Source organism: Athene cunicularia (genome assembly GCF_003259725.1).
Source record: "Athene cunicularia isolate RWA chromosome 2 unlocalized genomic scaffold, athCun1 chr2_part1, whole genome shotgun sequence".
NCBI classification, from domain to species: domain Eukaryota; kingdom Metazoa; phylum Chordata; class Aves; order Strigiformes; family Strigidae; genus Athene; species Athene cunicularia.
In genome coordinates this window covers 116,517,558-116,530,593 of record NW_020799095.1, presented here as the reverse complement: position 1 = coordinate 116,530,593, position 13,036 = coordinate 116,517,558, and the positions used below count along the sequence as shown (strand labels likewise).

Genomic DNA, 13,036 nt, shown 5'->3' with positions numbered 1-13,036 from the left:
CTTTAGATGACTACCTGTGTCCCATTCCCACACCCCGCCATTCCCCTCGTACTGACTGTCAAAAGCAATCAACCAAAACATGTAAAAAATTCTGCTTTTCCATTCATTTCAGCCAGTGCTTTCTGTGGGAAGAAACCTACCTGGAAAATGTCGCTGGCGCATTTCCGACAGAGGTTGTGCTGGCAGGGCAGGATGACCACAGGCTTGGTGAACATCTCCAAGCAGATGGGGCAGATCAGCTGTTTCTCCAGGTTATCCATGGTTTGCTGCTCTTTGGAGAAGGACTTGTAGTTCAGGGAGGTGCTCATCCCTAGCTTTTCCAGGGGCATACGCTCAGGATCACGGCCTCACGGAGGGGTTTCCGGGTTAATTTCCTTTGAAATAAGTCCAAGGCTGTGCTGCGATCAGAGGCTCTCTGGGTTGCTCTGGCCGGAGGACATCGTTTAAACGAGGGTCTGAAGGGAGCCGGGGCTGTTTTTAGCAGCGCGGCGTCACAAGATGCCATCCTGCCGTGCCCATATAAGCGCGTGAGGAGAGGACAGGCTGGGACAGGTGACGGCTGGTGGGGGGACAGGGAGGGGGGGTGCAGCCGGCGGGGCCCTGGCTCTCCTCACTCACACATGGCAGCCTTCACCCCTCAAGGAGGAGGGCGAGAGATAAGCAAATGCAACCTGCTCCCTGCTCTTATCTCTGCACTGTGGTGGAGAGTGTAGGGCTGCCCCAATCTGCGCAGCCACATGCAGCAGCCTAATAAATACTTTGTTTTGAGCAAGCAGCCGTAGCCATGAGATGCAGGATGGAACTTTGCCTGTGTGTTTTGGCAGGGTCCAGGATCTTGCCTTTCCAAGGTGTGAAGCACACATGGTTGCTGAAGAAGACAATAGGAACAATGGCTGCGCCAGAGCTCAGCCACTTCAGGGAATAAACATGTCACCACCCTGAAAACCAGTTTAAAAAAAATTGCCTGCCTATAACTGTGCTTAAGTTTCTTCCGGTATGATTTTTTTTAGGAGCTGTAACATAAGAATCTAACATGACTATTCAAGCCATTAACTCCCCAACGGCTTAAATATGCACTAAAAACATTATTTGAATTTTCTGATGAGAAAGAGACAGAAGAAATACAGTATGAAAAGCTTTCATTTGTACTGCTAGAGAATAGGTGCTAATTGTATATGCTCTCTCTCCGCATAGTTTAATTCAAATATATTTTAGTTTTGGGCACTGCTCTGTTTATATCTGTTTATTAGACACTGATATCCCTCTCAGCTTGGCACTTGTTCCAGAGTTATTTTTAAAATGACAATTTCCCAGATAATTTGTGGCATGTGATGCCTGATCTTAAGGGAAAGCCATCTGTGCTTCTACTTGCCAATAATTTATCACACAACTGTACAAGTAATAAATATCTCCTCCTCAAATTTAAGCCAAAGTACCTGCATGTACTGTATAAAATCACTTTGCCACTGTACTGTACATGTAATGAGAATATTGTCTTCTCTTTTAATCAATAACTACAATACTTTCTCTGCTAAATGTTTTGTAGAAAGCTCTACCTCAAAACTTGCATCTGAAATATGCTGTATAGCAGCTGAGTGAGTCCCCTATGTGTTCAGGGACAGACCCCGAGTTCAAAGCAGGGCCCTTTATCCGCATGCAACACCAGTCTGGAAACTCTGCACTTCAGAGAAACATAAAAGGGAAGGTTTTCATTGATTTCCATATTAAAATTAATACTATTCTCTGCGTGCAATGGCAGTGAATCACATTAAATGTATGATTGACTATTTTATTTTCAATGCCTTGCATACATTTTAAGTGTTTGAGTGAAATCCTGCACCCCTTTGCAGTCCATAGGGCTGGACTTTTCCCTATGTAAACATACACATTTGTCAACAGTCACATAAAACCAAATAGATTTATCTAGAATCTTGTATTCATGGGAAATCTGTGCTAGTTTAGTTAAACCCGTTTGAAATCACACCTTTGCTTCCACTGCCTGGTGCAGACAACAGCCCAGAGCCAAGTGGGAGAAGTGGCTCCGGCAGCTGAGCCACGGACAGCTGGGACTTTGGCAGGGCTGGCGGGGAGCCTTTCCTGGCAGCAACCAGAGATATTTGTCTTCTTCCCCTCCCCTCTGTGGCCAGGTCAGAGGTGACTTTCGCATCTGGAGGAATTTGAACGCCTCATTCTTATCCTCCTAACTCTGAGTCAGCTGCCCTTCGTGCATCAAAAACCTGCTTTAATAAGGGGCTTTGAATGAGATGAGGAAAGCTGTCTTTGCCTGGCAAGGCAGGCACTTCCACAGGCAGAAACAGAGAAATTCTGTGAGGAAAAGCTGAAGGTTAGAAATGTCAGTCCACAGGAACACATGCATATGGTGAGGTATGGACGGGGGTGTTCACAGCATGGAAAAAAGCTGGGGGATTTTGCTGCTGTGATAGCCCTTTGGACAATGAACTGAAGCACCTCTCAGGTTGTAATGTGACTCTGGGATGTAATTCTGGTGGATTTATACCTGTTGTAGCCCACAAAAACCTTCTGTTAACAGGCTGAGCATGACACCTGATTCATCTGCAGAGGACATCCGATGGCAACAAGGTGAGGGACAGTCTGCTGCTGGTTTTCTGTGTGGTGAAGCACACTAATATGGAACAGATAATAAACAGCACAACCACAAAAAGGAACTGACAAAACAAAGATAAACCCACCTTCTGCAGCAAGGCCTAAGCTGAAATATTTTTCTCACAAGGAATATGTAGTTCAGACACGTGAAAAATTAGTACAGGTTTTTCTGTCAAAGTATTACAAACCACAGCAGTAATTGCATGGTAAGGAACTATGGAGGCTCAGCCATGCTTGTGAAAGCTGGTTGAGAAGTGCCAGGAAAGCCACAAGTTGTACAACTGTACAGGAAGAGAAGAGCAAAGCCCAAGAGGCTGCAGAGCCACAGGATGGTCCTGCAGCTGGTCTTCAGCACAGATAGCTTAGGCTGGACTTCGAATGACTTGCACTGAGAAAGAGCCTGGCACCCTCCTGTCTCTCCTTGGCAGCCCTTCCTCCCCTTCCACACCCTTAAGGGAAGACCACCATCATGCACAGCTGTCCACCTCCAAAGGGTCACCAAGCCAAGCCATCTCTCAGAGGACTAACAAAGGACAAGAGGACCTGCTTAAACCTACCTCTGGACAGAAACTCTGGATGTCTGCCAGCCATCACAAAGAAGAAAATATAATTTTTTAATTATATTTTTTGCGAAGTATTGCTTGCTCAGGAACGTTACCTGGCTTTGTTGACACAACCAGGATATTAGTTCCTAGAGATATGCTTTTTTTTTACAGACATTGCTTCTAACTCCTCTATTTTTGCAGGCGAGTAACAGCTTGCAGGCTGTGGACTGACAGCCAGGAGAGCCTGGAAGGCTGGCTGCAAAGCAGTGGGTTTAGGAGAGGGATTTGGAGGAGGAAAGAGAGGTTGAGCGATGTCCAGGTTCATGTTTCAATGCCATAATGACATCCCTGGGTTTTGCATTCACAGAATTCCCCTCTGCAACCTCTTATCTTGTACCAGTGCTGTGAAGCTATCATGTGTCAGTCACAGAAAATCTGCCCTGTGGCTCTCTTGCATGACTGGAAAACAAAGAGAAACAAAGAGAAAAAGCTTATTTTTGCTAGAGGATAACTCCCACTTGACTTACCTCCCCACTGAGCCCAACAAAGATAAATCCCACTCTGCAAACACCAGGCTCCTTGCTGAGACACCCTCACCTGGATGTGGTGGGTGATGTGGACCTCCCAGTCTATGGGATGCCGGTTGCCACCCCACTTCTTGCCTGTTCTCAGGGATGAGCAAGAACCCTGTCACCCCTGCCACCCAGCCCACGAGCAGGCAGACCCCTCCACTGGAAGCTGCCTAAAGTAGGTGGGCAACTGCCCATGGTGCCCTGGGCAGGAATCAACACCCACCCCCACCACGCTGCCTCCAGCAGCTCCCCACACTCCTGAGGCCATCGGGGCTCACCTGGGCGCTTTGCGCCAGAGCTCAGCTGCTGGAAGAGGACAGGGCTGGTGGGTGCCCTTGCAGGGCAAGATTGGGGAGCAGCCACTGCCACTGCATGGGAGGACACCTGGACCCACCTGACCATCTACCCCCAGCTTTTCCCTGCCTTGCTCACCTCTGGCGAGACGTCACGGCTGCCTGAGCAACACAATATCCCAACAAAAATGGCTGCTGCCTCCACTTCTGCCCACCTGAACATGAGCTTTAGAGTAAAATGTCAATGTGGCCTTCCCCTCTCCCCATCCTGTTTGTTGTTTTGACTGAAAATATTTGTATTTTTAGCCAAGAATCCCTTGGGGAGGTAGAGGGGAGGCCATTCATCTCACCTTTCATCTGTGCCCATTTACCCTGCAGTGAGCAGTTCCTCAGCAGTGGATGGTGAGCACCGGCATTCCCACCTACGGCCAGCATGTTGCAGAAAACTCAGATTTCACTTACATTTGCAACAACTTACTATGCCAATGAGCCAGCTATAATATGAAGCCCTCCTACCTATACAAGTGCAAACTGCAAACGGTATCTCGCATTTCACGATTTTATTGTGATCGCTAAACATCCCACGATAAATACTGAAACTACACTTGTACATGACTCAATGTATGCCGGCAAAGAGAGCCTTTGCAATAGACAAGTGCTTTCAAAAACAGTTGCCTTTTGAGACTGTCATTTTACCATTCGACATATATATTTGTCTTTCTGTATCTCATACATGATGATAGGCCATATGTGGTCAGTATTTAGAGTCCTTCTGAAAACCATCTGACAGATGGTTTCAGATCTCCAGGAAAACAAGGACCAATGCAGGAGATAATGACATCTTTCACAATTTCCTTTTACACATACAACATCACTGCAGCAGGGCTCAAAGCACTTCTAAGGGTGAGTCACTGGGAGGACGTCAAATGTGCAGGAGAACAGGATTTCAGTGACAAGCTACAGAGAGGAATGATGTCTGCCCTTTTCTTTGGAATAGGGAATGGACACTGACTTGAGCTGAGTAGTGCTCGAAAGCAGCCTTCTCTGGACTTATTCATGCTCAAGGAACTTCCATGGTTTGCAGCAAACAGATAGAAACATGGGATAAAAGGGCAGATTACAATTTCTATTCCAGATTCAGCAGTGCCAACACAAATTATATCAGACAAACCTCAGAATTTGGATTAAACAGGGAGAGTCTGTGGACAAACTCCATTGGGGAGTTACCCCTGTGTGCCATGGCTTTGCCACTGGCAGGACATCAAGACATGGGGTTGCTGTTCCCAGCTGCCTGACAGGGAGAAGAAGGGCCCTATGGCTTCTTGCTGCTCCCCCAGCAATGCCAGCAGGCATGTGTGGACCCAAGTGTAACCCGGATTGGGGGACCACAGGGAAATAGAAAGTCCTCCCACAAGAAAGTCCCGGTTTTCTCACAGTCCTTGAGATCAGGATGAGAAATGGTGGTTGGGCCATACCCTTCAGGGAGGCAGGGTGATCCCGAATGGTAATTAAACCAAGGTATTTATCATCTTCCCTGAAATTATTTGTATTCTCTAAAGTTTCAAAATCAGCGAGCCTGAAGAAACAGGCTGCTCATGCTGGTGCTGTGCAATAACAAACACGAGATCAGTGGTCCAGCATCTCTCCAAACCATGCACAACTTCACAAGCCCAGAGGTTCCAAACCCTCATCTCCTCAACACATTACTGCTAGAAAGGGATCTACATTTCACAAGTAGATAAAAGTATGTCCAAAGAACTCCATGGAGGAAGTACTGCATGTCGGGAAGAAATAGGGCTCCACTATTGCCGACCTAAAAATAGGTCCTCTCCAGGGCTAGGGACAAGTTTCATAGATAACAGGCACAGGCTTGCTTTTTCACACCCCCAAATATGCCCTGCAGTGAGGATGAGATGTGAAAGAAGAAAGGATATAAATAAAACAAAACCAGTTAGAAAAATGGGAGAATGCACCAGTTAGAAAGTGGGAGAATCCTGCTTCCTGTTGGAGAGTAAGTGACCCAGTGCTTTACTATTTTAGCACAGTCCCCTGCTTTTCAAATGCAGCCCTGAACCTTTCCCCTCTACTTTGCTGTGACAGCATCCCATGGGAGCCTGTTTGTAGGTCATTGCTACATGTCTCCCCTGCTAGCAGAGAGGAAGGAATGATGGCTCCTCCCCGAGTTCCTGCATTTTATGGAATAACACGAGTGTTTAGTGCTGGGTTAGTAGCGGAGGAGCCAGTGCTGCAACAACAGGGCTGGACGTACATGCTGAGGGGGCCTCCCGAGCATACCAGATTTCAAGGAAAAGGCAATTGCAGACTTAACAGTAGGAATTTTGACTGGGGGTCAGATTTGATTTCTGCTCTGGCCTTAACAGGCTGTAGCACTCCCCTTTAAACCCTGCTGCTGCAACACCAGCTCTGTTGTTAAGAAAGCAGAGTGATGTTCAATAGAGACATGACTTGCGTTTCATAGCACAGGTCCAGCTCAGGCTTCCCAGCTGGTGTCAGCTCATCACTTCGCAGAGATACAGCTCTGTCCCAGTGTCAGGTTTCTCCCTAGCCTTGGTCTGCTCAACGTGAGCCACTCTTGATGCTATTTCAGTATATCTCCTCCATAGCTCAGCTGGCAGAGCAGAGGAGCACAGGTTCTTTTTTTCTCCAGGACAATGTTGAGGTCTGTAGTTCAAAGGAGAGACTGGTTTTAAGGTTATACTCAGCACATGACTTTACACCACATCAGAGACCTGCTGAGATTCCATCCCACCTCCCTAGGTGGGTCTAGGTTATGTTTTTGTCCATCCTCACCTTGAGGGTCATTCCTCCAGGACAGAATAGAGATTCACTGCTGGAAGATAAAGGATTAAATGCTATGATATTACAGCTAAACAAAAACACTCTCTGTGGGCCTGCTTAGCACGTGACTGGTAACAGAGGTAGTACCTCTGTCCTTTAGCTTTTTTTTTTTCCTCCAGTTCCTCTGTTTTCCTTTCATGCGTTCATTTGCCCTGTAAATGCTCTTTAGGCATATAACAAAGCCAGCATGACTATTCGTTTCTGAGTGCCAATGTCTTTTTTTCTTTTGAAAGTCAGATTAGAAGAGCAAGATTGCCTTTTGGCCATTTTCCAGCCAAGTTCTTTCCCCTGCTCCCTCATGTGAGATTCACGTGAGTGTAGGGGAGGACAATGCATGAGAGAGATGCAGGAGTTTGCAAGGACAACAACAGCTGGAAATGCCTTCAAGCTGGGCAGGAGCTGAATGAACACATTTTAGCTATGATCAGGGATGCCATCCGCTGTGACATTGTGCTCATTGTACCAAGCGTAAGTCTGTTAGATTAATATCCTTTTGAATTATGACTTCAGGAAGCATCTCAAGCACACTAGCCCACGTTTGCTCATGCGGTCTTGTGTCCCCCTCTCCCATCAGGCTGTTCCCCAGGAGTCAGCCTTTCTGATTCTGGCTGAGTTCAGGAAACAGAAGGAAAGAAAGGGCAGACAGCAAGGCCTTTGGCCACAAAACAAATCAGCTTTTGGGTGCTTCGTCAAAGGCTTTGACCTTGCCGTAGAAGGGGTAGCTTTGCAGTGAACTTTGTGTTTTGCCTCAGCTGCCTGAGGGTGCACATGTCTCACCGTGAAGTCCCACCCCCTGCAGTCAGGGTTGGGCAATATGAACGAGTAGATCATGGCCACAAACTGCATCACAGTAATCTCATACCACGATCTAGGGAGAAGACAAAGAGTCTGAGGCTTTCTCTCCCCTCCTCTCCCTCCATTCTCCCCATGCCTCCACCTCATCCAGCCAAGCACAACTTGTCCCCAGCCTGGAGGGTGACCCAGCCATCAGCAGAGAGGGAGGCTGCTCTGGTGCAGGTGCAAAGTCATTTCTCTGATGGGTGCGCTTGTTGCGAGCCTTGCCTCCTCACGTCACTTGTGTTGCTGTTTTTCTAATGCTGTGGGGTTGGCTCTCCCTCATCTCTACCCCACTACAGGTGTGCAGGGAATCTAACTTCAGGGAAACCTTGGGAGATGACAAGCTGGAGCAGTACACAGCATGTTTCTGCTGCTTCTGATAATCCCAAAGATTGTAACACAAACTCGAGAGTGGTGATAACAGATTTACGTATGGGTAGACTACAAATCACATCTCTTCCAGTTACCTAAGTAGTATGGCCTTGGTGCTATTTCCATCCCTAATTATTGCTACGAAGCACTTCACATGAGGCAACAGCCTTGCAGCAAAAAATTTGTATTCAAGCTGCCTTTTAGGCCCTGGTTCCCCCTATCCCAGAGTGATGTGTCTGCCACTTGCCATCACACTCCTGTGACTGGGGATGCTGCTGGATTCTGCCAGGAGTCTCTCTCGGGACCACATCTCTCATCTTTTGATAGCTCAGCTCCCAGAGTGAGGGACTGAGGTGCTTTCAGGGTAACCCTTAGTCATTTGTTCCAATGCCAGCTCAAAAGAGAGGGAGTTTTGGGGTGGGGAGGAAGGTTCTTGCTCATCACGGGACTTCTTATTGGACCCCTGACAGACACCTTGGTGAAGGTCAGGAGTCAAGCCTGGGGACAATCTCTCATGTGGGAGGCAGCAGGATCAGTGTCTCTGCTTTCTGGCCCTGGGCTAGTGTTGTCCACACTCCTCCTTCAGCTCCATGTGCTGCAGGATCCGTGCAGGGAGGGCAAAAAGGTGCTGGGATATTTCCTTCCAGTTTAAGGGAGAAACTCTGCTGCTAACTGGCTAACGGGTATCTCCATGTGGTCCCTAGGTGAAGCCACTTTGTAAAACTGGAAGGAGAAAGTTGGCAGGGCCAAGTGGAAGATGCAAAGGAAAAAAGACACAGTAACAAGGTAAGAAAGGAGACCACATGAGCATGCACAGTGCTAAGTCCCAGGATGTTCTCTGCGTGGAACAAGCCCTTCAAAGTGACTCCTCAAGCCCAGCACAACTCCCCCACCTCCTCTTCTACTTTGCAGCACCACAGCAACCTGCTTTTCATCCTTCCCACATCAACCTTCAACTACTTTATCCTCTTCCATGAAGGGAGTGGACTGTCTCACCCTTTCCCTGAAAAGCAAGTCCCACCAACCAAAGAGCAGCCTCCTTGAGCAGGCAGAGACTGCTTCCCTTGCTCCTGACCCCATCACCAGCTTGAAGCAAGATATTCCCTTCAAACCAAGGCTGATTAGGCACACATACTTTGCTGTATGCCCACCAGAATAATGATTGCAGGCAGGGTAAACAAGAGATGTTTACATTATTACAGAAAAAAAAAAAAAAAAAAAAAAAGAAGAGAAAAATAAAATGGTGGCGTTCACACATTGAGCCAGTGCCTTTGCCATGACAGCACTCTGGCTTAGCACTTGAACCAAGATATTGTTAGCTAGCCAGGTAATGCTAAAAGAATGAAATAATTCTTATTTTTGCCAAGAGGAAAGGCCAGCGTGTCTCCTGGATAAGGAAGAAATAGGATGAGATCCATACTGAAGTGGTGGAACTCCCCGGAAGGGAAGAAGATTTTGGGAGAAAATTAGACATGAGAGGTGCTTTGTTCCCCGATGAGGAACTACTTCTTGGTCAGCACAGACTGAGGTGTAAGGTGTGGAAGAAGATAGGCTCTCTGCTCCTCACCGTGTCAGAAGAGCCTGCAGCAAAATGCCTGGATATGAGGGAATGGCCTTACTGATTTAATCTTCAAAGCCAGTAACTGAAGCCTGGTTTTCTCTCATTTCTCCACCTACCTCTTTTATACATTTATCTATCTTGGCAGCTGTGAGTAAATGTTTTTAGTTGCTTTTTGTCTTAACCTGTCTTGAATTAAGTATGATTTCAGTGTAATTGGATACTAATGACTCCTTCATTGCCAAAGGATGTGGTAAATCTCCACATAGAGCTTGGGGCACCTTACAAGCACTCCAAGTTGCCAGCTTGTTCTCTGTAATACCCAAAGCATTACTGAATGTGCCTTCCTTCAGCCGCAGCCCTCCCTGGACAGGTAATAGCCAGGAAGGGAGAAGTGTCTTCTAGAGATGTATCACCCCTTCCCATTTCCAGCTCTTACCTGTATTTACTCTCTCCCCAGACCACTAGCCTGATTTCCCAGCTCTGGCTCCAGCTTTCTCCAGGCATGAAGATGGTTCCCCGCTTGACCAGGGTTTTGCCTCAAAGCATCATTCTTGGCTTCAGCCCTCTCCTGAGTTCGAGCAGGGCCCGTCTCGCTTGGACTTGCTTTCTGAATTTCAGGGCACCACAAAGTAGCTGTTCTTGCATGCAGTACGCGCTTCATTAGACAAAACTCAGTGGCCTTGTTTGCTCAGAGCAATTCTGTTAGAAGTGCATGGAAATCTGAGAAACTACCCTTTCCTAACATCATCCTTTGTCCCAGCATCGCGGCAGGGGTAAGATCCCTGGGATCTCTGAGCAAATACATGGGAGCTCTCTATCCTGCCTGGCCCAGGTATGTGGTGGATCATCTCTCTGGCTTCCAACTGGGGGAGCAAGTGCAAGTCCAAGCTGCCCAACTAGAAAAAGATACTACCTCCACCTCTGTGAACTCCTGTTTGCAATTACATTCTTCCTGTTGTTATATGCCCACCAGCCATTTGGACATATTCATCCCCTTTCATTCACTTTGTGGTTTTTCATAATTCATTCAGGGAAAAAAAAAACAAAACACATCTGCAAAAGAGGAGATATTTGCAAGTCTCTGCTTATGAAGGAGCTGCTTCCCTTCGTGCTTACCCCTCTACACTAGCCTGAGGCAATCAGGAGGAATTTGGCCTCTCTTCACCACCCACCTTACTAGCACCTGCAAAAATTCAGTAGATCAGGAAGGAAAATGACGGGAGGATGGAAATAAGAGATTGAAAGTGAGGTGTCTGTGGAGGCAGACAGTGGCTCTACCTCTCACCTACCAGATACCTGCTCCACTTCTCACACCTTGCTCCCACTGTCTTCTGCTTCATTGTCTCAGCACAACACATCTCCTTCAGGCTGCAGATCCACGAGCAACTGCAGGTGACTGAGCTGCTCTGGTCAACGAGATGAGGCAGCCTGTACCTCTTACCTTCCTTGTGCTGGTCCTGGCTGCAAGGTCTGGTCCCCTCATTTGCATCAGCTGAGCCAATTCACCTCACAGACTGTTAGAAAATTACCCACATCTTTGCTGGGTTATCAAGTTGACTCAGGTGCCTGGAATGGCCATAGACCACCAGAACAAGGATAAGGTAAGTTGTGTAGCTGGGTGCAGTGGAAAAGAGGGAAGGAGAAGTGGGACCTCTTTACTTTAGAGCAAGGAGCTGATAAACTGGCTCATTCTCCTTCTAAACTTCGCTCTCAAAATCCTTGTTGCTATCCAAAATGTAATACCTTCAGCACTCTGCAAGATGGTCCATGACTTGAAGGAGTGCTCGCAAGCAAGTCAAGCCAAAAGGCATCACTTATCACAGTAGTCTGGCAAAATCACTGCTGCTGAGGGAGGAACGGTAGCAATGTTCAGATAGGGCTGTGGTGATTAATGTCTGTCTCCAACAGCTGCTGGCATTTTTCCTGGCAGCAGGTTATGTGAATCCCATCCTGCTCCTAAGGAATGGAAAGGAGAGTCATTTATGTTTTTCCATGTTCCCTAATGTCCACAGCTCCCTAACTGGCTTTTATTTGTTTGTTTGCCTAATGAAGCTGGGGCTAAATATGCAGTTTGTTTTCAGTAGCCAGGCTGTCTTCGGTACAGACCTGTTTATGAAAGGCTGGATGGACAAGTGTCAGGCCAAAAATCTAACAGCAAGCAAAGGCTAACATCAGGAAAAACCCCAGCAGCTCCCTAACATGCAGGTTATTATCAGTGATGGATCAACACTTTTGGTTGCTGTAAGGTCAGTGAAGGGCTCAGAAAAGCAGGCAGTGAGTGTCACCAAGAAATCCTGAGGCTGAATCCAAAATGTTACGAAGCTGTGAGATGTTCCCTGCCTCTCTCTGGAAAAGCAAAACTCATTTTGCATCTAATTGACAAGGAACAACTAGAAAAGAAGTTCTGAGACGTTGTGGCTGTTGTGGAGCATACCAAGTGACTGAGACCACAGTCATCAGGACACTGGTCTCCTTTCTTGAAGCACCAACATGGTGCTTTGTATAGGTTCAAAGGCAAAGCCCTTCTCAACAGTCCAAAGAGCATTGTCTCTGATGGCTGAGCTGCAGGAAGAGGATACAGGGTATAGACTAAGAGTAACTCAGGTGTTGGGGCAGGAACCAACGTGCAGGTGTGAGTCAGGCATGTCATAATGGGAGAGGTATCTGTGTGACAGTGGAGTGGGGGTTACCTTGCAGACAAGGTGCTGTTGCTATCTTGCTACCTTCGGAGCTGCCCTTATCCCTCTGAACAGATCAGCTCTGTGCTGCACCACACAGCCTGTCCCAGCCCTTCGGGCCCTGTCTGTCTTCTCTGGGGTCCTTCTGCGGAGACAAGAGCAAGCGTGGGGTAAAGGCTACGAGGCTCTTCTGCTGCAGCATCATGGAAAACAGGCAGATCCCACCTCCTCCTCCCACCAGCCAGGATTCCTCCTGCAGACACCACGGGAGCCGACGGGCTCTGCTGGCCCCAGGGGCTGCTGGTGATGTGGGGGAACAGCATTTAGGACCAAAGGGGCATGACACAACTCCCAGCATTTGGGAACTGGATGAAATTATGATGTTTTCCTTTATTTTTTTTTTTTTTCCCTGTCAGCGTAGATATTTCAGGAGGTGACTCGATGCGGCTTGTTCCCAGCTTGTAATTTAAAAGCTCCTCACCATGGTGGAGCAACATCAGATAGGGAGCTTGGACCTGGATGCCAGCGGGAAAATGAGATGTCCGCTGCGTAACCTCCACCCGTGGCTGGGGAATTTTAAGTTCTCCCTCTCCAAAAACAACAGCGCAGACAAGGTTAGGGATGCACCCGGCGCTGGGGGCCTGACGCCTGGGGGTAGGATGCGCGGAGCTGGGGGCCGGGCGTGCCCCAACAC

The 13,036-nt window shown here is 47.7% G+C and overlaps 1 protein-coding gene across 2 annotated transcripts in view; it reads right to left on the bottom strand.

Moving 5' to 3' along the window:
* The window catches only part of TRIM55 (tripartite motif containing 55), a 38,672-nt gene extending 38,166 nt beyond the window's left edge, over window positions 1-506 (bottom strand). For both annotated transcript variants that reach the window (XM_026842393.1, XM_026842394.1), the window contains exon 1: window positions 141-506. In XM_026842393.1, coding sequence (XP_026698194.1) covers window positions 141-329 — 189 coding nt within the window. In that variant the 5' untranslated portion in view covers window positions 330-506. The remainder of the gene's footprint in view (window positions 1-140) is intronic.
* Window positions 507-13,036: the final 12,530 nt, after the last annotated feature.